The sequence below is a fragment of the Echeneis naucrates genome, chromosome 13 (assembly GCF_900963305.1).
Source record: "Echeneis naucrates chromosome 13, fEcheNa1.1, whole genome shotgun sequence".
NCBI lineage: Eukaryota > Metazoa > Chordata > Actinopteri > Carangiformes > Echeneidae > Echeneis > Echeneis naucrates.
Window position 1 is genome coordinate 22,216,647 of NC_042523.1, and position 26,884 is coordinate 22,243,530.

The window sequence follows — 26,884 nt, forward strand, 5'->3', positions numbered from 1 at the left end:
TAATGGAATGTAACCGACACTTAATGATTTATCAGACTGACTGAAGAGGGTTTTTTTTGTTTTGTTTGTTTCAAAAATAAGTCTGATAAAGTTTATCAGCGCTGCAAACTTTCAGAGGATGAGTGGCAAAATGAGAAGTGCACAAACCTTCATGATATAATCAATTTCCACTGTTTCCATTTCTTGGCTGATTGCATCCTTATTAACTCACTTGTTTTAAAATGTGCCTTTAAAAAGTAATTAGTAATCAGTGCGTTTTTCCAAAACGCTGAGAAAATAAAGTGCATTACTTTTGACAGCCAGCCAATTGTGACGCGGTTTTAGCTCCACTTATACGCTAATCAGATACAATCCGCATGAGATATATATATTTCATTTGCGCTTTGACACATATAAAAATATAAAACTGAACATATCAAGCACTGCAAACTTAAACTGTTTAATTGCAGCAATCCCCGGATATCTTGGATTCGCTGTGCCATCCATGAAGTAACAATATCATGTTAACGGACTTGGATACACAAGCAGCTGCTATTATCGCACGTTACATCCGTCTGGAATGCATCATTTGTTTGTAATCCGCATGGTAACGCTCTTTAAAGTCGCTATTTGGTTTTGACAGCGCTGCATAGCCAGCAGTAGCACTACCGGTCTACGTTAACGTTATGAGTTCACTAGCAAACGTCCATTTTCTCACCAAGAGGAGAAAAGCAATTACTCAACTCTTCCTCCTGTCAAGTCTTTTCTTTGAGCGAGAGCTGGCATGGTAACTGATTAAATCTCATGTCTTGTGAACACAAAAACGGCTAAAGCTCATGTGCTCTGATCCTGAAAAGAAACCACTTTCAGATATGAGGTATCGCCCTCCATGTTGTCCCTTCACAAAGTCTTTGAGCGAGGACTAACATTTCCTTACATTTAAGACTATCTCCAATATCAGCCAGTCAGAAGTTACTTTTAGTGTTAAGATGTTTTGTGAACACCGTCCAAAAAGAAAAGCAGCTCAGTGGAATTGCCTGCCATCAATTTTACTATTTGCTGTGAGGGAAGGCTATTGCAGCAGACAGAAACATCCCATCTGCCTTACTTAGACCCCGTAGTCACCTAAACTTACTAAATTAATTTTAAATGTCACTTCAGTTGCCTGCACCGGCGACAATTAAACTACTCTGTCCTCCTCCGCCTGTGCCAGACAACAAGATGACATTTTGTTCAGTGACATTGAATTTTTAACTTCCAGAGCGTTAAACCATCAAACAAACTGCTCTGTGCAACACCTTTTATTATGAGACACAACGGCGGTACAAGATTTACTTTACTGTACATGATAATGAGTTTGCTTTTAAAGAAAAAAAAAAAAAGCCATTTGGGTTGAAATAAATTGACCTTGAAGGGCTTTTTTTCATCTTCCTCAGGTAACATCCGGAACACTGAGAAACTGATCTACGACCGCCAGCAGCAGTACGAGATCCAGGTCACGGCGTGGGACTGTGGCCAGAAGAGGGCGCTGCACAGCGTCCCGGTTCGCATCGACGTCAAGCCCGTCTGCAAGCCCGGCTGGCAAGGTGGGCGTTCATCATATCTATGTGTTTTTATGCCACTGTGTACTATGTAAATATCCACAAACAGAAAGGCAATTATTTGATTGCGATTACTTGTATTTGTACAATATGTGTGTGCGTCAATGCGCAAACCTTGGCTTTATTGTGTGCACAGTGATGGCACATAGAGTGAGAGCGGTGTGGACACAGATGTATTTGTTTACATGTCATTACTTCTTTGTGTGCCGTCTCTCTTATGTCTGAATGCACCGTAATTTTCTATAGTCCAAATGCTGCTTTCCTCTCCATTTTTGTGTTGATCACACTGTCTGGGTCTCTCCCCTCCTCCTACCTTACCTTTTCTTATAGTCCCTCACTTACTTTCCTTCTCCTTTCTTTGCCTGACACCCCCCGAGGAATCGGCCTTCAAGTGTAGCTGGTGCGATCAGCAGCACTTTACTTAGAGCAATGTGACACAGCCAACACGGCTTTTAGCACATCAGAAAGCAATCATGGCAACCTTAACAAGGCCCAGAGTAATGCAAAGACAAGCGTGTTCACAACGTTATAACACAAACAGCTCTCAATGTAACTGCGGGTGCCATAACGTCCATTTGTCAGAGCCGGCAGCGGCACATGTGATGGAAGTCTATAACCATGTCAGCCTCTGTCGTGCTCTTATTAGGTCACGAGGTGGTTCGTGCGCTGTATTTCTTTGGCTTGCAGCCATTTCTCGTCCCCGAGGACATGATGTTAGCGAGCTGGTGATAAACACCAATAAATGAGGACCGTGGCAGCAGCTCAGCAGCAGCCAGTAAACCTCGTAAAACTGTGAAGTTGGCTCGTGTTCAATCTTCCAATCTGTGTTTTCTTAAAACAAGTGACAACACAGGCCTGCACCTATACAGAGCATTTTAAACATATTCAGACAACTTTCACATGTTGAAGTTTGACTTCAAGACACTTTTCTCTATCAGTCTGCAGTCCATCATATTCCATTACGACTAAAATGTAAATATTGTATTGAGATGTTTCTGTGCCTTGATTGGAGTCCACCCAGCCGCTGCCAAGGTGGGGCAAGATGGCAGCAGTGACATGCTAACATGAGACTAAGTTTCCAGCCAAGGCTGAGAAAATGACAAAAAACGCTGGTGCAGAGCTCACAGGATGTCACAAGACTGATGGCTCACCTTCCAACTGGGAAATTGCCCCTAAGTGTGATGTCCTTGATTGGCCGAGCCAGAGCCGTGACCAGAGTCCAGTCTGAAAATCACCTGATGCTCCAATCCGACAGAGCTTCAGTCGATCTGGAGCGAAGAGTGTCAAAAGAATCCTCATCACTACAACATTTTGGGGCTGTAATCACTCTCAAAAGATCTTTCACTGAATACTGAGTGAAAAATTATTTACATGATTTGAGCATAAAACCAAACATTTTTGGAATCTACTCTACAAAAATATATCTCTCCAATTTTAGTGGAAAAACCTTCAGCGACAATGTTAGAACCTGAAGACTAGACAGAAAAAGCTTAACAGTATGAATCATTTACTGAAGTCTTGAAACTCTCACATTAGTCCTATCTTGTCTGAATAATTTCTTAAGACGAGTTCTTTTTGCAGAAAAGTAATAGCTCAACCAGACCAGTAACAGTTTTTCAGATCCAGTGAAATTCAGGTCACCAACTCAAACAGTCAAAAATAAAGTAAAACAGTCATTTTTCAAAAATGAAAACATGTTAGAAGTGCAAATCAATCAGCCTTTTCAAACGCACACCATCCAAACTCCTTCCCTCTTTATTCTGTTGTAGTTTTAAATTCCAACTTAAGTGTAGATTTTGATCAATCTGTAGTCAGCCACCAGAACGTACAGCCTGAAAACACAACACAGAAAATCCAAAACTGAAATTTCTTGTTTACAAAAGAATTCAGACCTTTAATTCGATACTTTATAAAAGCCCTGCTGGCAGCAGTTAGTGGGATAAGTCCCCACAAGCTTTGCACCTGGATTTGCACCATTGCACTCATTCCTTTCAGCAAATCCTCTCAAACTCGGTGAGATTGCACGGGAAGCATCTGTGAACTGCCGACTTGCTGCAGATGTTCGATGGGGCCGCTCCAGCCTTGTCCTAGCTGTTTGCCTCGGGTCGTTGTCGTACAAAAAGTCACTGTAATTTCATGTTGCATGCACTCAAGAGCAGGTTTTATCGAGGACTTTTATCCATTTGGCTCCATTAATCCTTCATCCCTTATATACACCGGTGTGTGACTTTTATTATTATTGGCTTATCGGTTATAGCTTGAGTGTAAACTGCTGTTGCTATGGTTGTATGTACAGCACTAACACACACACACACACACACACACACAGGAGCCAGGGCTGTGATTGGTGCTCCTGCACGAGTGACGATTATTGCAGAGAAAGAGAGAAATCTGCATATTCATATCCGTCCTTTTGTGTTTTGAGAGGAGCTGTGAGCTGCGAGTGTGTACGTGTGTCCATGTGCTTGAGTGTGTGTGTGTGTGTGTGTGTGTGTGTGTGAGGGGGTGTGTGCGTACATACCTTAGCATGCTGTTTACTGCAGTTCAGGTTTCCATACTATGAGGGAATAATTAGAGCAACACAACTGAGCTGTCAGTGGATATTTTTTACTCTGTTCGTTCTCTTGTGAGAGAGGTGGGAGGCGCCGCTTTTCCACAATCACCTTTTTACTTATTCGTTTTTAAGAGACACTTAACACTAACAGAGGTGACAACAACAGCAGCGCTCCTTTTCATGCCATAATGTCAGCGTGACAAAATTATACCTGTAAAAACGTTTCACACAGTACCTTTGCCAGATAAATAAAAATACACTTAAAAAAAAAAATCATTAATAGATCACATCGATGATTCTGAGAGTGGGAGAGCTGAATAAAAATTCACATCTTACATCGGACTGGTTATTAAAGATGGACTAGTGTAGGTAATATGGTTGGAGAAATGTTTGTGTAAGTCAGTGTCAGAAAGCATTTCTGTCCTCTTCAAAATGATTGATAGATTTAATTGGTCTCCCAAAATGTAGGGGGAGAAAAAGATCTAAAGTGAAGACTGAATAGAAAAGAACCAGTTCGTCTTTCCGTGACAGAATAATAATGACATCATAATACATTTTTTATTAGAACACTATATCTCTGACCGGGTCAGGAAGATTTGGTTGTGAGCTCAGCAGTTACAAAGAGGACCTCGGTATAAATTTCCAAAGACCGTCAGTTTTAGTAAAAGAACAGCGGGTGACTACTTCAAGCTGAAGATTAAAATACAGAAACAAACATGGAGGGAGATGGACGACAATTAAACTGAACTGACGTTAGTGAAGCTAAAGGCCCCCTGAAAGTGTTGACAGTCTAACAAAATATTCTACTTTTGGTTTTGAAGATAGCTAGTTTTTTTTTTTGTATGTTTGTTTTGTTTGCCGTGCTAATGCCACCAGCTGCCAATCAATCTAACAGCATGAAGCCATCGCAGGACTGTGTATCACACATGGAGTTATTCAGTAGCTGGATCCGAGACTCAAAGATGATCCGTTCATTTGAATGGAAATTGTTGACAGAGACAGATGAATCTCAGAAATCCCTTTTGTAGACTCTGGGAAAGCAAACGTTGCATCAGGTCTTCTCTACAGATATTTTCTCTTCGATTAGATTACATGCCGAGGGCAGCCAGGTGAAATGGCCAACTGCTGACCGACAATTAATTTGCACACAAACTACAAAGAAAATAACTGTTAGCTCCCAACACGAACATCTCTGTATGTTTGTGTGACGGCCTGGTTCGTTGTTTCTCTACTTACGGTTTTCTAACATGAACCAACATCAGCTCCCCGTCGTATCAGATTAAATAAAGCTGCGGCAGCAAAACTTGTTTTGCTTGTAAAAAATTTGATTTATTGTTCTATCATTTCAACTCTTCTCTCGTTGGAGGAAGATTTTGTTATTTCTTCCCCCGAAAGCCGAATCGTCTCACTGTGTTTAAAAGAAAAATCACAGCAGAGAAAGAACTCAACTACGCTGGAAAATCGTTGAGGCATTTTTACGTGATTTGAGTAGTTTTGGCAAAAACGAGACTCAGCATGTCAGATTACAGATTAGCAACAAAGTCAAACTTCAGGAGAGACGCTTCGTATCTCTTTTAGGAAGGAGATGCATTTTCTGTTTAACTTGCCAGTATGGCATTGAAATGTTTGTGTGTGTGCGTGCGTGTGTGTCTGTGGCAGCCAATCGTTGTGATCTCAGATAAGAGCAGGAAGAGGATGAATTGAAGGGGCGGGGGAAGATAAATAAATGGCTCGACACTTCCTTTTCCCATTTCCTCTTAACTCCGAGTCCTCTCTTGCTTCCTCTCTAATCTCAGGCTGTGGCTGTCTGGCTGCTGGTCGACTTCTTTTCATCCCCTCCGATTACTTTCATTGTTTCGTTTTCGCCGCCTCTGCTGACGCCCTGCATTTTTCTTTCCCCCTTTGTTCTCTTTCTTTATTTCCTCGCCCGTCTTTCCTCTCATCTTGCCATCTTGCTTATCATTCAGCGCTGGTGCTCCCTTGGTTCTCTCCATCCGTCTGTCCTCTCTGATATGGTGCTAGTTGGACGTAGGATTCCAGCAGTCAAGTAAATCACCGTCACGTCTTACTTCACTTTTCACGTTTATTGCATTACACCATAACACACACACACTCACACTGTAACAGGGATCAGCCCACATGAACTCCTCCGACCTCCATCACCGGGCTTAAGCAGGAGGGATGGATGAAGAGTGGCAGGGGCAGAAATATGGGGGGACTTGACATCCAGTGTTCACCTTATCGTGTCAGAGGAGGGCAGTGGCTGGATAAAGAGGAAATGTAAGTGTGTGTTTGTGTGTTTGCGTGTGAGTGAGGTTGTGACTTGTGTCGTGTGGACTTGTCTGCCTTATAGGCACAAAGAGCAAATCCCAAATTCCGACAAACTGCTGAAAACACAAACATACAGAAGCACAAAGGCCGAAATAACCGAGACACAAATCCACACCAGCAAAGCCGCATATACGCGCCGACATCTATATACAAGTGATTACTGCTCTTCGGCTGTCTGCTGAGATTGGAGTTTCCTTTACTGTGACACTTCAGTGTCAAGGCGACTTTGAGCACTCGTGGATTCAAAAGAGGACATAGAGGGAGAGAAAAACAGACAATGGTAAGAAGACAGAAAATATGTTGTGACACCTGGCCGAAAAAGTTTTTCAAGTGAGCGACTGGCGCTTCGATCATAGAGCGGAAGTTGTGTTTTGGTTTTAGCAGGTGAGTTTAAGTCACGCTGCTGTTTGACCTTCACCCACGGCTGCAAACTTCTGTCGTGACTACAGAACATCGTGCTGGAAGCCCTCCCTGTGGGGACATGCTTCGAGGACTTAACAATGTGTCCAGAACAGCCCTGGACTCCCTCTGGGGGGGGGGGGCTCCGGGCCGTTCGCTCACTCTGCTGCCACCGTGAGCACAATTAAAATACGGAAGAGAGGGAACGGTGAGAGAGCCGCTATGGCTCCTTTTTACAACAACTTTAAACATCCAGGATTAAACTGTCATTTTCGTTCAATCCTCAAAAGGAGCAAAAGCATTAGACTTAGTCTGGACATGAAATTGGGGACTTTTAGGGGACTTCACACAAAATCCAGCAGGAGAGATAATGTAATTTCATTAGAAATGATCCCATTATACTATTTGTAAGACTTTTGGAAAAAATATGCGTCAGTCACCTCAGGTGTTCACACGACAGACCGCTTCGTTCTCACACACTTCAAACTTGCACTGTGACTTCTGAAATATGGTGATGAGAAATGACATTTCATATATTTACTAAGTTACTAAGTTTTTAAACTTGTGGCAACTTGTTATTCAGCAGTACTCTAATGAATATTTTCACATTTACGATTCATTAAATGACTAAATATAAAAAGTGAACAGGTTACTTAAAGTGATTAATATGTAGAAAATTATCATCCAGTTTCATTTTCCCTTAGCTCAACAGAACAGGTTAACAAAGAGCTGGTGACCGTAATGAAGCCTCCAGCAAGCTTCACAGACCAAATGATGTTTGACCGGCGCTAAAAGAAAAGCTAAAACGTGATACGTTTGCCAGGTGGTGACAAACATGGCTGCAAAAGAAAGTGAGATCATCGCAGCTCCATCTTTGTTTTGTAATCGTGTTTGCTGTATCAGCTGATGCCAGAAGTGTTTATGCAGCTTATATGTGCTGCCCCTAGATGGAAAAAAGAACAAATAAATAGTTGGTTACTGACATGTTTTACTTCCACTTCCAACATTTTCTCTGGCAGCTTCTCACAGATCCCACTTCCCGACTACGTCACAGACGATTTCATCTCCGCCATGCCCATAACAATGTCATCAAGGGAAATATTTAAGCTAATGGGGTGATATAACTCTCCACATATGGGAGTCCGTAGACGACAAAAGTCATATGAAATGGCGTTGATATGAAGACTTCTGCCTGAAAACATTTGAGAAATGCTCCTTTGTGGAGTCGCTGCCGTCGCGGAAGACTCGGGAAGGATGAAACAATCGATTTCCGTTCCTTTTGTCAGTCAACTTTTCGGAGGAAGAAAAGAGCAAAGACAGTATCACACAGAGAGCAAGCTTGAAAGCATTAAAGCAAATGCTTTTGGGGCATTGTTGGGAGGGGCGGAGAGATGGCACTCTGAAGATAGATGAAGACATAGGTAGAGAGGGAAAAGAGACAAAAAGGAGAGGAAAGAGGAGCTGAGTGCTCTTTTAAATGGAAATTGGCTCTTCCACTGATGGCTGGGACGAATAATGACGACGGCCCCCTCCCATCACCACCACCCCCGACTGCTTGAACGTGGTCTCAGCATTTTTACACACACACACAGCTATCACTCGTCGACGTCCACACGGCTACATGCACATTTAAAAACATGCAAGAGCTTACTGATCACACACACACACACACACTCAGCCCCCAGTGATGGTGAGCAGCATGAAAGTGTGATGATGCATCATTTTCTTAAGCACCTCTATCCATCTTCCTTCACTCTCACACTGCTTTTCTCAGCCTTCAGTGGAAGGAAGATGCTGGAAACCTGCCTCCTATTGCCAGTACACATACACATGGATATTCACTGTGATTACAGCAGCTGAGACATCATCTGTGTGTCAATTTTCAATTCACGTGCTCAGTGATTTCATCACTGTCCTGTAGAAAGATTTAAAAAAAAAAAAAAAAAACTACCCTAATAATCCGTCTCAGTGCAGAAATCTGTGAAAGAAGAAACAACTTCCCAGCTCCAGCAGTTGGACCCGAGTCATAAACACCACGTCCTCAGTCCGGTTCATCCAAAGAGAATGAAAACCTTTAAGGCTTTAGTATCCTTCAGATAAAGATGTTTGAAGTGTCATCTGAAGGTTTCAAAGCAAAAGTTGTTGTTTTGTTTTTTGTTTTTTTTTTGCAGTCAATGGAACAGTTTGTCTTCATGGAGTCGCCCTCTCTCCTAAAAATGAGGTTTGCATTCAATTAATGGTGCGACAGAAAAAAGATTTTGTGAAGCATCTGCCCTGATTTTAAGCCGTGATAGCACATTTGTGTTTGTTCTCAAACATACCAAGTCGGTATTTGCGTTCTTCACCTCTCTAATTCTGTCAGTACAATTGACGGCTCCTACCAGTAACACTGGGGTTAAAAAGCCCTTTTTTTTTTAGTTCAGAAACAGTCAAGGTTTTAATACGGCATCTTATAGCTCATGATTATAACCTGCTTATCAGTGCAGTGAAATTACCCTGACAAGGCGAGAACAAACGGAGCACCATTGTCGTAATACTGAGGAGAAAAATGAAGATAATTTAATCAAAAGCAAGATTCAGACGATAAACTCAGTTTTCATCTCTGTGCATAGCAGGCTCATCAAACGTATACAGTCAACGTCATGTAATCTTTTTTTTACTCTCTTGTTGGTGTTTTTGTATGATCACAGTGACAGTGAGCTGTTTGTACTCAGCTCCACACGGTTGTTTCATGTCAGCCTCACTTCCCTCTGCCTCTCATATTCACAAAGAAAGGAACTTTTGGGCTCAACCGTGTGAGTTTTGTTCAGTGTAACTGCAGGCAAGTGCACAACTCGAGGGAGACCATATAGCTGCCTGTTAAATCCACACTTGTAAGACAGTTGGGCTTCAGTGCAGCTGCGTGTAAGTGATGTGTGGAGTGAATGGATTTTGTACGTCTGTCCTGTCTGTATGTCGGTATCTGAATTACAGAGCGGAAGTGCTCTTGTTTGTGCGTTTTCATGTGGTTTTTTTTTTTGGTGGGGAGGGGGAGTGAGTCTCTGTGTGTGAATGTGTTTACCCTGCTCACACTGTCAGGGAGCTCGTGCTGCACCTGTGAGTGACGGCGACACCAGTTGGCAAAGTCCTACAGAGCTCATAAATGGGGGAATAAATTATTTATAGCAGGGACACAAACGCAGCTCAGCAAGTATTACAGGAGCCGCTGCTTCAGACGTGAAAGCAGGCCGAGATAAACCCTGTAATGATAGCTGTGTGGGTGTGCACAGACACCACAGAGTCCCTCTGTGCACGTCCCTACTCTGTCATTAGCCCTTCATCACAACAGACAACAAAAAATTACTTAGGTCATGAGTCCGTGTGGAGGCTGAAGGAAGATACCGAGGCTATCTTTGCCAACAGACCACCGTTGGTGTGCGGCTGTACATCCTACTTTGGTTGACAAGGACGCCCTTTTCCTTGCAAAGTGCCACGGCTTCTTCTTACGTGCACACGGCGAGCTGGCTCCAGTGCCCGATCCGAACAGTGATATGTTTGCTTCTGCGATAGACCTGGCCACCGTCCAGGGTGCCCAATGCCTCGCGCCAACGTAAACTGGGATTAGCTCCAGCAGCCCCCGACTCTGGAGCAAATGTGCATGTTACATTCCTGCCCTGGCAACAGTCACCCCAGCACTGTATTCATTCCCTGCGTATTGAACACCTTTGACTTTTTACTTTTTACTAAAATATGCGACAGATTAAATATAACAGCCCATAAAAAAATGTGTAAAAGTCGAGCCTGTTCAAAACACAAAATGTGAATATGATGCCGTTATGTCAAACAGGCATAAACCACGAGCAGCAAGAAATACCTCTGCCTGCCGACCAGAACACAAAGTTAAACAGGTGTCAGAGTTCCACTGCTGTGTAGATTGTGTTAAAGAAGCCACCTGAAAGATGTGGCGCGGTTTCAGGTCTTTAGAGCAGAGACCGTGGGGGCACAGCTTCGTTTTGTCCGTCTGAACACACTTCAGCACAGAGCACCAGGCTTTTTGGCCGTGAACCTTTTCCATTACGTTGCTGCAGCGTTCTCCATTATGAAGATAAATGCCGCCACTTAATATTTATCAATGAAATGAGGCCATTTGTTTGAAGCCTTATCTAAACTGAAGAGTAAACTGCTGTTGCTTGGTGGTTCGTGTTCCTCTTTTTTCCTCTTTCATATCCGTTCTTCAGTTCAGTCCTCCACAGTTTTAACACGTATGACTTTCGTGTCTAAACACGGAGGAAAGGTCGTGTCTCAGAAGGGAACGCGTCTCGTGGCGTGACAGAACACGTGTTGCCGTGCTCGGTCTTATTTCCTTGACATGCTGCTGCTACGACACTTTTAGTGATTCATTTACCTTCCTGCCGGTGACCCCATTCTTCATTATATATGAGGCAGTGCACTTCGCACCCTCTGTTTACATTCATCATGGCATCTGTCTCAGTGGGGTCGCTCCGGTGTTGAACTGGGCCCATTAATTCAGTGTTTCATAGTAAAACCTCAATGGCGTGAAAAGGTGTCGCACTCGCTGCACTGATCTTTTGCATTTAATGACACATGAGCACCATTCGAGGGAAGGTGTGTTTTATCGAATATCGATATTTTCTGGACGTGGTGAATCAATGAATTTAAGTCTCTCTTCTAACTCTGTTTTTGGTCTCCACAAGCTCCGAAGAGAAACATCTAGCTCTTACTGTGTTCCTCAGTCAGTCCTGACTGTCTGGCTGTTGCTTGGTGCAGATCAGGAAGTATTTTTATGACTGGGGTCTTTTTTTTCTTTTTTTTCTGTCCGTCACCTTCTTGTAAACACGACGTCTGAGTAATGCTTTGAAGGATTTCCTGCAAATTTTGCCAAAAATATTCTCAGAGATGAGAGATTCACATGACACGGGGAAGAACTAACGAGATTCTTTTGGTCAAAAGTAAAAAAAAAATCACTCTGAACTCAGCACAAACGTTTTTTGGCCATTACTTAATCTCATAAGGTAATCAAAGCATAATTTAACACAAATTTCTAATATGGGACAGAATTAATGAGTTTCACATTTTTACCCATATTTCTCAATGTCAGGAACAGAATAAAATAAATAAACAGGAGAAGTGATGACATGTTAAAACAAAATGGCCAACTTCACCGTGACAGCATATTGTGGAAGGGAGCTCCAGCTTCAGGTGATGGTTCCTGATTAAATAGTGAGTGGGTTCAAACTGGCTCTGCTTTAGAGTCTCACTGTTAATCAATTGTGCATGCTGCAGCTCTTTATTGGTCTAAGCTCTTTACCCCTCCAGTAATGTTAGATATTCAGAGGTAATGACACAAAAACGCGGGTATGCCCCACAACTTTTAAAAAGCCACCTGGAAATAAACAGAGTCAAGCTTCAGTGAACGATTTGATAGGCTGACTGGTATCATGGGGAGGAAAAAAAAACGCTGTCGTACTGGGCTATGAATATGTAAATCACGTGGCCTATCATTGTGGCAGGATGCAGCCATATGTCTGACATTACTGGGATTAGTTAATGGATGCTGGTCACTGGCCCCCTCCAGGCAAATAAACTCCACTCCACTCCATGAGATTAAAAACTATTAGAAGGTGATGAGAGTACAACCTCTTTAATCTCTTCTCAGAGTCACCACCGTTTACTACCCCTCATGTTTGTCCAATGCTTTTACCCATAAACCTTAATTATCCACTTCCACACTCAACTCTTCCGCCCATATTTATATGCACACGATGTTCTCAACCCATTACCTCGCATTTATCTCCCCACTTTCCCACCAGTCCTTCCCATGCATCCTTAACCAGCAATTGCCCCATCCTACACCTCCCTCGCCGGATATGGAGCCAGCTCGGCGCTGTTAAAGCCAAGTCCTCAGGTCATTTGACTCCCTGTTGTCCGTGCAGGATGTTATCGCCGGGCCTCTTTGCCTCACCTTCGTCTCTGTCCTGAATCTCTTACTCAGCACAGTTTAGCAAAGCAAATGCCAGTGAAACGGATTCAGCTAACTTCCAGTGGATGAAACGGTGAGCTCATCATTCCAGCATTCATTTTGAGCCGTTAGATAAATTACCACTGAATTTTGGATGAGGATTTTTCTCGCCTAAATTGAATTGTGCGGTATCCAGCAACGCTTTTGCGTTAACTCTCTGGAAGAAAAGCCAAACAGCTCTCCTGGGTCAACCCAGAGGTAACAAAACCTGCCTGCCAGCAGAATCACTAATATACTGTGTCTGTTTTCTTTAATCCAACCAAAATAAGACAATTTGCAGGGTGTTGTGTGCTGGAGACGATGGCTGCCTGCTGTCTGCACTTCTATGTAAAATTGCAGCGTCTTGGCTCCACCTTCACATTCAACTGACAGATATGATGGTGTCAATCTTGTCATCCGACGCTAAGCAACAGAGCAAATAGAAGTATTGCTCAGTATGTCAAATTCTTCCTTCAGTGGTGTGAAATGGGTGGAAATACATCAAGGTCTCTAGTGAGTCTGGAGCAACGGTGGACAGAGAAAAGTTCAATTGAAGAATAATCAGTGAAGCATTGCCATGAACGTAACCAGGAATCTTTAAAAAAAAAAAAAAAAAGAAAACTCCCCACAGCACCAAGGTTAGCTTCCCTGCTTTGTCATCAAACAAAGCTAAATTCTTCCTGTCTGCTATTGTTGCTTTGAGCTTTCAGTGTTTATCGGTCGCTGATGAGCAAACCCACAAAGGGAAACACAAGATGATGGGATTCATATAAAGGAGCAGTCCCCAGATGGGCGCACAAAGCTGCAGGTACAGTGCATACAGTAACTGCACGCAAAAAAATGTGTGCAAGAGAAACACAATACATGCTCTTTTTTTTTTTTTTTTTTTTGAGAGGGGGGTGGAAAATCAAGAATGATCTTTTGTTCTCATTAAGCGCACACCATTGTTCGTGCCTATTCTCATGACGGCGGCTGACAATCCCACAGTAGCGGTGCCTCAGCGGCCCACAGTAACCACAATCTGGCGGAGGTAAATCAACTGGAAAACAGATAAAGTGTGTGTGAGGAAGTGCACACGGTGGATTTAATAAGTCAGCAACAAAGAGCCAGTCCTGCTCTTCTTCTTCTGCAGGCAGCTTCATGCTCTTGTAGCTCCGTAGCCAGACAGACGGGAGGACGGGGAGAAGTTTGATGGCATTGCGGGGCCTCGGTTAGATTTGGATGTGGTTATAGTTGACGATGATACGACTTTGTGTGACAAAGGAAGGTAAATGGACTGAAAGAGACATGCCAGGTGCTCTCTTTGTTTTGTTTTTTGAAACCGAGATAATGAGCGAAATCAGCTCACTGTAAAGCAAAATCATGAAAAAAGAGCCCAGTTCATTCTCATGTTATCTTTGGTGTGGCTGTGCAGATAAACACAAACTCGCATCACAAAGGCTGGAAAAAGCAAAAAAATCACCACCTCGCAAAATAATAGCCTGCCCAGAAAGAAAACACAATTCACAGCCGACAGGGCAGACAGTGACAACATAATGACTACTGCCGCTAATGCAGGTACTGCACTGCACTCCAACAACATTGCAGCAATTTTATTAGCCTGGAACATTCTGCCAGAAGGATATTGAGCTGCGATGGCAGAAATATTAGGGAGAGTGAAAAATCTGAAATGAGTCCATCTCTTTTCCTTTTTCTTTTTTTTTTTTTGATGGTCACGTAAATGGACAAAATGAGGCGAGACATGAGCCGTGACGAAACCATGCAAGTGGGCTTGTGACAGGCAGATATGATTTCAGATAATAATCTGCAGCTGGTTGGTTTTTCCACTCAGGAGAACAGGCTAACTAACAGTATCAATCCATCTCCTCTTTTTTCTTTTTTTTTTTACCCAGGTTGGAATAAACGAGTGGACTATGAGCCCGGGACAGGCAGTAAGCAACTGTTTCCAAAGATGCACCTGGAGACCTGTGGCGGGCCGCTGTCGTCGGTGAGGACCACGGTGGAGCTGCAGACCAGCCACATTGGAAAAGGCTGCGACCGGGAGACTTACTCAGAGAAATCTCTGCAGAAACTCTGCGGTGGGTTTTGCAAAAAGAAAGGAAAAAAAAAAAAACAACAACTGTATTTGTGTTTAATACTTTCACACATTCTTGTGTGGCCAGACTGACAAATGGCTGAAACCAGAGAAGCATTTCTGGGATGTAGCAGTAAATCACACGGGAGCTGGACCGCTGACTATTTGCATGGTGGAGGATATACCGAATATACAGCGGAAGGCTGTTCAGAGGTGACTTCTGAACGAGGCGGCAAACTGAAAGTTAATGTTGTAAATTAGAAGCAAGCTGCAGCTAAAAGCATCACTCGAGTCCGCAGCCCAAGTACTCAGGGTCAGACGGAGCCTGGGGTGACTTTCACTGACATTTTTTAAACCAACATCAGAGGGCTCTCGTTCTGTGTCGCCTTCTCATCTGAGCTGGTGTCCCTGGTAAACCCCTTTGCTAAATGAAAACCCCAGAATTGTAACTTTAAGCTGTGTCACTAATGATGTGACAGAGCGAGGGCATTAGCCGCCCCAGATGCTACCACGCTTTCTCCCTTCAGTGACTGATGAGCAGCCAAGCTGCCATGTCGGTGCCCAGAGCCTCAACAAAGCAGTCGCGTCTACCCACTTCGCACTCTTTGCCCACATTGCCTTCGCCAGCAGGGGGGCTGGAGTCATCATCTTTGACTAACGGCCTTCACAATCCCCATTCCAGCTCATCTGAATGCATAACGTCCCCTCTGCCTCCCGAGGCTCCCAGTCCATGCATGGTTTACCACTAAAGAGCCTTTTTCAGGTACCTCATAATCATTATCTGATAGAGAATAGAATAAATTGTAATTGCTTTTTTAAAGCACAATCAATTTGAGATAATGTACAAAGACATTGGGCAAAAAAAGAGGAAAAAATTAAAGGCTGCAACCGTGTCCTGGAGAAGTCGATGCGTATTTATTTACTGAGGGAATCTAATTACTGGAGTCGCATTGGCGTGAGGAATAGGTCGAGAAAAACAGAACTTAAAGATGGAGCAAAAACATCAGCTAACGGGCTAATGTTGCGATGTTAGCGGAAACAGTGAATTCTCATGTTGGCCATTTCTATCTGAGAACAACGTGTTTTCCACACCGCCTTGATTTATCACCATCCGTAAGCTGTTATGAATGATTTATAAATCTGGTTTAAACACATGAAAAACATTTGTCACCGTCACAGGGTGGCACGGATCGATCGGCAAGGGCGCGTCAGATATATCGAGGAGCAAGGTGAGCGATGTGGTCAAAATGACATTTGTCAAGGTGACAGCTTGAACACACAGACTGTTCAGGACGCAGCAGATTGAGGTTACTGTGTCAGAAGAATAATGGAAGAAGAGAAAAGGGGCAAACAGATGAGTCAGTGCAAACGGTCATGATGAGTGTGTTTTCTCGGGACTTATATGGATCACACATCCAAAGTGTCAGCAGCCTGAAACAGGGCACATGATTGGCTGATTCATCCGTCCTCTTCCTGCAGCACCGGGTCAATACTTCCCCTGTTTCCTTTGAGGCCCATTTTAGGGGTGAGATATGTTATAAATTTGTGAACAATGACTCGCATCGCCTTCTTTTTGAAAGTCAGTTTCATTTGCTATGAATTAATAGCCACATCCTCTCGCCAATCTCGGCCCATTGATTACATATTAAGTCCCGCCATCTGCCTTACTCATAAGTAATCATATCCAAGGTTAGGCCAATATACATCGCATATCTGCGCTGATTGCTATTGACACATCTTCTGTCGCACCTCTTAATTGTCACCCCCAGGGGCCTCCTCAGGCAGCACTGACCTTCTCCCCGCCCCCAGCGCCGCCACCAACTGGACGGCTTCCCTGGTGACCGACAGCGGGCGAGACAGTGACTTGATCTTCAGGTTTGACGGCCGTCAGGCGGCGAAGATCCCAGATTGGGTGGTACCCCAGAATCTGACTGACCAGTTCACCATAGCCACGTGGATGAAGCACGGGCCCAGTCCCGGACTCAGAGCCGAGAAGGAGACACTACTCTGTAACTCGGACAAGACTGGTGGGTAGGAGGCTCGACGGGGATCGATCCCGCCTCTCTGTGAAGCCACAGTTTGAAAATAAACTATCTATATAACTGACAATGAGTGAGACACATGCTAGTCTGGATAAAGTCGTCCTTCATTATGATGAAAGTGGCCATCGACCATTTTTTATCCGCCACAAATCACACAACTCTGTACTCTGAAAGCTGCCCTTAGCCCTGAAACCTGAACGGTGAGGTGATGAGGATGTTTTCAGAAATGTACTCAGAATCTTTACTTTGGTCTTTCCAATATGTTAACACCAGAAATCAGGGAGCAACAGGAAGTCAGGTCATTTCAAAGATATTAACCAGACTGCCATGCGATGACGAGACGAGTGGGGAAGAAAACTCCACTGAACTCTGTTCCTATTGACGACAAATAATCTGTGAAATCCTCTTACAGTTTGCTCTATGCCATCGGGCCCTCTCAGAATTAGGTAATGTCTCCATGCTGTATTGAGATAGATACTTCATTCATCCCCTCAGGGAAATTCTATGTATCCCATGGCTCACAGTACACACCAGGCAGTGCAAACAATAAAAACAACACAACAGAAGATAGCCAGCGGCGTTTTCAATCGATCAGGAAAATGTGAGCCTGATTTGATAAAACTGTAGTCTAGTAAACATAAGAGAAGAGTCAGCGGTGAATTCTAAATTCTGTAATCATAAAAGCAGTCAGTAGTGGATTGCACACAAAGGAGGGCGGGTCAGACGATGTCTCATCATCTTACCGTACGTGATGCATGCATGTATGTAAACAAAGAGCTCTGTGACGTTCCAGCATTAAGCCGGTAACTTCACTGTGAGCTGATGTCACAGCGGCTTTACCTGATGGTGAGAAAGTGGAGTGATTTTCTCCTCCGGTGCCAACACCCCTCCCCTCTGTCTCTGTCTCTATCTGTCGTCTGAACTCCCTCCCGCAGAGATGAACCGTCACCACTACTCGCTGTATGTCCATAATTGCCGCTTGGTTTTCCTCCTGAGGAGGGACTTCACACAGGTGGACACATTCAGACCCGCCGAGTTCCACTGGAAGCTGGAGCAGGTAAGAAAAACCCGGATCCTGACCGCTCACCTTCGTGGATTTGATAAGCACGAGTCAATCTCTGCTGGGATTTTATTCTTCCTGGCTTAATCCATTTTAGGCTGTTTTACACTAATACCACCAGGCTCCTGCTAACAACTTCAGATATACAAAAAGCTTTTACACACATCCAGAGTTTTGTGTTCATCTTGTACGCATTTCTACTTGGCACTTAGTTGCATTGCAAATCCTAAACTTTAATTAACCCCAATTAATTTGGAGAGCTCTCACATCACTCTACATACTTAATAACCATGAAGTTTTTAATGACTTTAGTGAGTTTTTTTTTTTTTTTTTTCTTTACAGCTTCACTGCCTAACTCCACATTTAAATATTCCCCTGAGAAATCAAATATTTAGAGACAAATGACTGCTTTGTGTGGCATCGGATCAGAATTGGAATCATTTTTTGGACGCCTTTTGGGGACGGAAAACTTGGTATGAAAAACACGTCCGATGTTTGATCATCATCCACAAGCTAGAAATAAGCAACTCTGTCGTCAGATCAGGAGATCGAGATTTTATATTGAATTAAAGTTTAATAACCGTTATTGAATTTAACATTTCATCTGTCGTCTTTGTGCGTAAATGCAGACAGGAACAAGAACGCTCATGATCATGTATGTACGCTTCTGTGTGTGTTTGTGTGTGCGTGCAGCAGCGGTGTTTTGATTCTGCTCTTAAAATCAGGCAGGTCACGTCAGCTTGCAAGACAATTTGATTTGTGTGGGTGAGTGAAGACAGACAGCTAAGCCTGGACATCCAGATTTAACCCCCAGAGCCGACACATCGCTCGATCACTATGAACGCACAAAAGGTCGTTTAGGTTGTTGAATTTCTACTAATGTCAATGACTCATATTTACAGTGTGTGTATTTGCTGACCCGGTTCGTGAGCTGCTCCAAAAATTTATGTCTGATTAAATTCAAACTGTTGAACAGTTAATATCTAAGAAAACATAAAGAAAATATATGGATTGACTGAACTACAGGACTGGCTGTCATTCACTGAGAAGTTGGAAACATGACAGATCTCAGCTGTTTCTTCATAGATCAACCAAAAACTCCTCACTCGTCTATTTAAAGCTCAGTTATGCATCGACTCTGAGTGGACTGAGCTCTCCTCGTTCCAGCTGATTGCATCACTCCCATTTCAGAACTCAAGCCTTACAGTTAATCTTTCATTCGTATCGTTGTAATAATTTAAGCCTTAAAAAAAAATGTTTTTTTTTTGTTTTTTTTTTCACTTTTCCGTCGTTCAACCTGCAGAAAAATAAGGTCTCATATCAGTTTGATTACAGCTGTTATTTCAATAACTTAGTTTCGGTAGCAGCAGGTTTTGGATAAAGATCGGGGACTGAACTTGTCATCAGGACATCACTACTTCACTGAATTATTTCATTAGTGGCATCCAGTTCGGAAATGCAACAGCTTCTTTATTGGGGTGCTAATGGGTGCTTTTTGGACTTGGACTCATGATTTCAGTTTTTGCGAAAACCTTTTAGCGTTTTCTGTAATATATCATTTAGCTTGGCAGGGAAATAACAGACCTCCTTTTGCAGAGTTTAAATTAATCCAGCTATTATCCTAATAATATCCTCATATCCTTTTCATTACATCTTAAATGCAAGTATATCTGATTCCAGTCTGGTGGCCAGCTGGGTCTTTCTTTCATCTTTGTTCGAGTTTGTTTGCTTGCAGTCATTTTAATTTTTCATAAAATTAACTTTGCCTTTGATGAAAACATCAGAGTTTGAAGTTGGTTCCTATTGAGTTTGAACATTCAGTTGGATGTTTAATAGAGAGATGTCTGTAGCGTGTTCATTTGTGGCCTTGTTTTTTAGTCACTTTTTTTTTTTTCTCCTGCATTAGCTTGAGGTGATAAAGCTTTCGAAGGATTACTGCAATGTACTGAACAATAGTTAACTATTCCTTAGTATGTTTTAAAAGCCTGTGCTCTTTTTAATATCCTTTTTTTCATCTTCCCCTTCTCTTGTTATTAGTTTGTTGTATTTTTTTTTTACTCAGGGCATGAAAGGAAACTTTCATTAAGTTGCTCTCTCCCCCTTCGCTTTGTCGCCACTTCCTTCTCTCCCGTTAATGTCTTTTAAACCAAATGAACTTCTGAGTACCTCTAACCCACAAAACTCCTCCGCAGAAGAATCTCTTCCTCTCCCTGCCTTGGTTTATCACAAAGGTGATAATTAATTTACATTCCAATCAAGCATTACGAGCTGCTATATAATGACTGGGACGAGGGGGAGAAGATAGCTGCAGATATTAGTAGGGGGAAAAAAATTAGTGTGCTATCTCTTAGTAACAGATGCAGTAGTTCAAGGCTGCGTGGCTTTATGTGTACGGGCCCATTGTGTGAAGTGTGATTCAGTATTTTTAAGCCTTGCTATCTGTGCTGTGTGCATTGTTGAGCGAAGATGGCCTGAGGTTTTTTTATTGGCTTGATTGAAGAGCTCTGCATTGAGCTCGCGTTCGACACAGCTTTTGTCTGCAATATCAAATTCTTTAAATGCAGACAGTTTTTTTCTCCCCCTTCAAGCATTTCAAAGAAGGAGACCGTCGATATCGAACACGTTTTCCGCATGAGCTAGTGCTGGATGAGCCTCTGCATGTGTTAGAAGTACGGTGAAAATTGGATTGGTTTCTGAGAAATAATAATCTCTGCCACGTCCAGGTAATAATAGAGAGAATGTCTGCCGGTCTTGTATATATGGGGTCAGGGAAATTGCAGCGTCCTCAACTTTTGAAGTTGTCTGGAAGGTTATTACAGAAGGAGATTTTGAAAGGGTGGGTCAGAAATGAACGTGTTTGTGTGGTGTTTTTTAAGTAACAAAATGACACACACAACAGCTTTATGAAAAGGATTCACTGAGATGACCAGCAGAGACACAAGGTGGGCCTATTGATGCCAGATAAGAAGCACACAAACACATATTCATCAGCTAATATAAATCTTCAAGCTCAAACACAAAACAGAATGCCTACAGCTTGTAGGGAAAATAGAAATACACCCAGCATGGACTCAAACAATAAACAAAAAAACAAGCTGTGAAACAGAAAAAAAGGTTGTTTTAAATGACTCAACCTCCAACTTGACCAAGTTGAAACAATCCACTGAAAGCAGTCGTTTCTGGTGCAGTCTGTCGATCACCAGGGGGCCAAACCCTGAGCCACACTTTCCTCTAATTTAAAAACTGAATATTATGTTCTATTGAAGAACAGTCAGTAAAACTCGATAGGAAAACGTTCACTGAGGTAATAAATCAGGTGAAGAACTGGACCATTTTCCCATAGATTTCAATACATTCTGCAAGCAAACGGGGACGCCTCATATTTGTGCTCGGGAAGAAACATCTGACAGGATCAAAAGTTGAGACGGTTTTCTAGTTCCCTCTAAAGCAACGCCGGGTTCTGATTGGTTTCCGTTAGGGGGCGTCAGCATTCCTGGAGGCTCACCGTCAACCGGCACGCTGCTGCTCGCCGCCAAGACGCGCTGGCTTGCAGGGGGAATCAAAAAAACCCCAGCCTTTTTTGATTCACTCCCTGCCTTCTGTCAGTCAGCGACAAATGTCATAACCAGCAGACTGCCGGTTGGGGAATTTTAGAAAGAGATATTTCACAAAAATCTGAGATTGATAGAATAAATCTGAGAGCAGAGTGTGAGGACTCAAAGGAGGCAAAGTGAAGCAGAGGACATCTGTGCAGCAACCGCATATCTGATCGCAGACAAACTGCTTTGAGCAGGAGCAGAGAAAAATTCACGTTCGGCCGGGACTTTTTGAGAGCAAGGGCACACTTTTGAGGGAAAGCAGTGAACAAATAACGCTCTCAAAAGCTCAGACCACACTTTTAAATAAAGAAAGAAGTCATGTGTCATATTTCAAGCTGCTGTTCAGTGGTTCATGAAACACTGGTGGCATACACAGTCGTCCCATTTGGACTGTGTATGAAAGATAGCGTTTCTGTTCGAGAGCGGAAAATCTCAGTTGTCAGTGGTGTTTTCACCGCTTCCGTATTTCATTGGAGCTCTATAATGTGCCCCACGCAGACAGATGGAAATGGAAATGCCCCTTCATTAGAACAAAGCCCTGCACGTTTCCTCGCCTGACAGCGGCGGAGGGACTTTGGCAAAAAAAAAAAAAAAAAAAAAATCAATGAGGAGTCACCTCGAGTCTTTCAGCTTGAGAAAAGAATGATGGAAAAAATGACTGAGATAATTGAGATCTGAATGATTTTTTTTCATCGGGAGTCTAAATTGAATGTGAAAGTGACATGATTACCTTCGGCTAACCCGATTTTCTTTTTTTTTATTATTATTTCTTTGAAGGAAGCAATCAAACAAACACTCACGGGGGTGCCTTTCCGATTTCACAGTGGTCACCGGGAAATGGGAAAAATTTAATTAGTTCACGCCCATGTGGTGTGGTACATATGACAGGCTTTACCCTCTGGACGAAGCCAGGAAGGTTGAGCAACAGTTCCAGTGAGCAGGTCGCCATTTTGAATAGCATGCGTCACATCAATTATACTGTTTGTGCTCCGGAGAGTTCTGCTATGCATGTCGCAGATATCAACCAGATCTGGAGCATAAATCCAAAAGCGTAGAATTTATGCCCTGACCTGATCAGGTACAGATTATAAATTCAGTGTAGTAGAATAACAAGTAGCACGTCTTTACTCCGGGAAAAGGAAGCAGGCAGGATAATTCACCGAACAAAAGCATAAACAAACTCATTATTTCGCCCTCATTAACCGACTTTTCAAAGCAGGCTGTAAAAAAAAATCTTTGCATTGTAATTTAAAACTGCAAAAGTTTCTGATTAATAATAAAAGAGAGGGAACTGCCCAGGGGCCCCAACCCACAGAGGGGCCCAAAGGCTGCACGTTCACCATGTGACAATTCATCTGTGCTGATTTCATTTATTGCAACTTATGCACAACTAAAGTACATTCTTATTAAGGGAGCCGGAAGGTGATACATCCATTATCAGACAATTATCAGAGCTTAAATGCTGTTTCACGTATATATGCATATATCCATACTTTTCCTTTGGTGATGGGTTCATTCTGAACACTAATCTGAATTTAATCTGTTGTGTTTGTAGAAAAAAGTTATTTTACATGTAGACTGATTTTAGAGTTTTTAAAGGAGCCATTCGTCCAGACACTTTACCTTACAAACTCAGCTTTGATCAATTCTCTCTGACTGAATGTGCAATAAAACAAACAAACAAACAGAAAAAAAAAAAAAACACTTACAGGTGTTTTTCAAATGAGCTTGTGAACAATCCCAGAATGCCCGGTCAGTCACAACAATAAAAGAGAAGCGATTGGCTTGTTTTTACTTTCATTTCGCGCCAACCGCTTGGCGTGATATTCCCACACAGTTGCATCGTATCTGGTCCAGGCTTATTGTCAAAAACGAATATCTCCCCAGCACAATCCAAACACTGAGCATCTGGCACGTTCCAGCTGGGGATGTGCTGATGTTGACTGCTGTCATCAGAAACTGCCTGTACTTTAGGGAACACTCTATCCGATGAGCTTATGAAAATAGGTGAAGTCAGGTGAAAAAGAAAACACAAATAAAAATGTGTTGCGGAGTTCCACACAACATCTGTCTGACTACAGAGGAGACAGAGAAGACGCGCATGCTCTGGAAAGTCTCTCAGGAGCAGACCTGAGAGCACACAGCCGTAAGCTCGGCACATGCAGCTGTCCTCAGCTTTGCACCGCATTAGTGTGCAAATGAAGGCGATGCAATCTTTTGATCCACAAACTCAGCATCGCACAGATGAAGCAGCTCGGATCCACAATGGCTGAAGGAGGAATGTTCCGTTTCTTTGTTTTATCATTTTTTTCTTCATCCGGTCCTTAGACCACCGCACAAGACTAAAATATGGAAAAGTCAATTCCTGAACAGGTTTTTGTTTGTTATTAAGCTTTCACAAAACCCTGATGATGTTTTAGCAGGTCTCTCTCTGTCATCTTTTATCTGTGCTGCTATTTTACCTTTGCTTTCTAGCGCACACACACACACACACACTCGTGCTCTCCTCATGGGAGGGTCTGTGTTGAATGATCGATGACTCTTACTAAAGAGCCCGCTAAATTTAGAGCTCTGCTGTTACACCGAACAGAGTACATGATTGGTACACACACACACACACACACACAGGTTTTTGGAGGGTCATCCTAACAGTCTGCAGTCACACAAACCCACACAAAACATTCATTCATATTAGATTCTTCTTATTATTTTATTCTGCATCCCAAATGCCCACAGGTGTGTGTCCACGTTTGTGCGTCCGCCTGCTCTGAGCCAACATCTAGCTCCAGGTCACGAAGAGCCACAGTGGACATTTAGATCGTCCTTTAGAGGTGATTGTCGGCATCGCTTTGCCTGGAAAATTGCACCAACGTGTCCAGTCCACCATCCCCGCCGCAGCTGTGGATTCATTGTGAACGGCAGAGTGGCCACCCCGAGATTTTGCATATTGATCGGTCAGTCATGCAAATAGCCTTGTTTGTATTCAGGTGGAGGATCTTATTGGCAGCAGGGGATTGATAATCACAGAAAGATGAAATGACAGAGAAAGACGACACAGGAGGGAACGGAGGGGAAAAACAAAACGAAAAGGCGAACGGAGGAGAAAAAGACTCCAGCAGATAAAGATCAAAAGGCAACAAAGAGGAAAGTCTGAAATATAACACACCGATGGATGAAATAAGCGATGCAGGATTTGAATAGTAATTAAATAATAATTCCATTAGACTAACTGAAGTAGGAAGATTTTGTTGTTGCCATATTCTCACAATATTCTCGATCACAGTCTGCGCCGCAGATTAAATCAGCCTTTATGACACACAGATCCTTCCATAACAACATTTATGCATTTTTCCAGCATTTTTATTTCGTTCACATCACCTCCCCTGCTCCCCCCTCCGGATAATATTACCTCCACTTTATGAAAGAAGGAAGGGAAATACTATAGCTCTTAGATAGGTGGAGGCGCCGGAGAGAGACCAGGAAATGACAAGGTGGAGGAGCAATGACTTTTATTACCAACTGTGACTGTGTGTGTGTGTGTGTGTGTGTGTGTGTGTGGTATGCAGGTTCACACTTCAGCAAACCTAACTCAAGGTTTAGTTCTCATAGATTAAAATGAATTAGTTCACATTAAGTCCTTCCATTTTTTAAATTAGATTGTCCGGGTTATTCTTTTTCAATCGGACCCCCCCCACCTCAGTCATTGGGAACTTCTATAGACTCACAGGCAGTGAATCCTTTTAAAAGTATAGACAAACCAATTAAAGCAGATGTTTCACAACTCTTAGCAGCGTTCGTTACGGATGAGCTGCTCAAACGGTCACTTCACAAACGTAATAACATTTTATATAGAAAGGGAAACAAAAGAAGTGCAGTGAGTGCAGGAATTTTATCTGGCAGCAGTTTAAAAACAAATTCTCCACATCGGTGGACATCAAGCCAACTTCATGTGGATTCTCAAGTCAGAAGTATTAAGTTCAGGTCTCGGGTCCTTCATGTTGAGCGCAAGTAGTCTGGTTGATGTGACAGGTTCACATCGAATTATAATTTTTCAACCTTAATTCCTTTGTGAGTTCCGTTTCAAATCATTTATGGCAAGTCTGAAGCCACCTGGCACCGTTTTCAGGTACATCTCACATCAGTCAAGTCCCAATGTCTCTCTGAGAAGGCAAAGCCACGCCAAATAGTCTGATAGACTCAAGTCCTCATCAACAACTTCATTTTGGTCTCAAGTTCATTCAAGTCTGAGTAACAAATGAAGATCGTGGCAAATAGTAAGTCAAATCTTTCTTGGCTTCTTCATTGTCCACGTTGGATTAATGGCAGATGCCATTAGTGTCTTCCTCCGGTCAAAGTCTAAGATTTACATCTCATGGATTATTCTGAATGTGGAAACTGTGTGTTTGTGTTTGCGTGTGCAAGTATATCTGATGATTAGAAGCTGCAGTTGTGCTGCTGTGAAGGTCTTTGTGTCTTCTTCAGGTGTTCATAGATTGTCGTCAGTGTGTGTAGTCTGCTTGTGTTTGAGTGTCTGTAAGAAACTGAAGAGCTTTGATGTCAGTGCGGTAAACGGATGGACAAAAGCCAAATTAGAGAAAATTACAACCCCGGAAAAAAGCTGCTGTTCCGAACCATTCATCATATTAATCTGGACAAAATGGGTTCGCTGAATCCTCCAATGTCTCCCTTCACCCTTCGTCCCATACTCCATCTTACATTCTTTGGGTTTCCTTTTTTTTTTCGTCCAATTTGTCTTACTTTCTGACCAAATAACACTCTCCAAACTCTCCACACACACTTTCTGCCTACTCCGAAAGTTTTTAAAAGAGAAAATTTATGTGCAGTGCAGCTCGTGCCTCTGACTGGCTAAAGCACTTCCTGAATTGAGGGTGGCTGTCAGAATCTAGGGTGAAGATTTATTGTGCACGTCCCACCCTGACCTTAAGTGTGGTAAGAGAGGGGAAAAAAGAGGGGGAGGGGGTGAGAAAGAGAGAAGTGAAGAAGATATAGAGATGGAGAGGCGGACGAATAAGTGAGCCGAGTGGAGGGCTGGTAAATTTGCTGTAGGAGTATCGGCGCTGCACATGTTGTCAGGGTTTAGGTAATCAAGAGGAGGCGTGTGACGGATGTGGTGTGGCACTAGACAAGATGGTGTGATGGCCCCCCCACCCACCCCCACATCCAAAGTCTGTCTCCTTTCACTGCTCTGCTGAATAGCTGTGGAAACTTTCACCACTGCTGGGTTTG

General features: G+C 42.9%; 1 protein-coding gene across 1 annotated transcript in view; it reads left to right on the forward strand.

Moving 5' to 3' along the window:
- The window catches only part of LOC115052528 (calsyntenin-2-like), a 75,217-nt gene that overhangs the window by 15,162 nt on the left and 33,171 nt on the right, over nucleotides 1–26,884 (forward strand). The window contains exons 4-7 of the mRNA XM_029516681.1: nucleotides 1,416–1,565; nucleotides 14,755–14,940; nucleotides 16,706–16,963; nucleotides 17,914–18,035. Of these exons, the coding sequence (XP_029372541.1) occupies nucleotides 1,416–1,565; nucleotides 14,755–14,940; nucleotides 16,706–16,963; nucleotides 17,914–18,035 (716 nt within the window). The remainder of the gene's footprint in view (nucleotides 1–1,415; nucleotides 1,566–14,754; nucleotides 14,941–16,705; nucleotides 16,964–17,913; nucleotides 18,036–26,884) is intronic.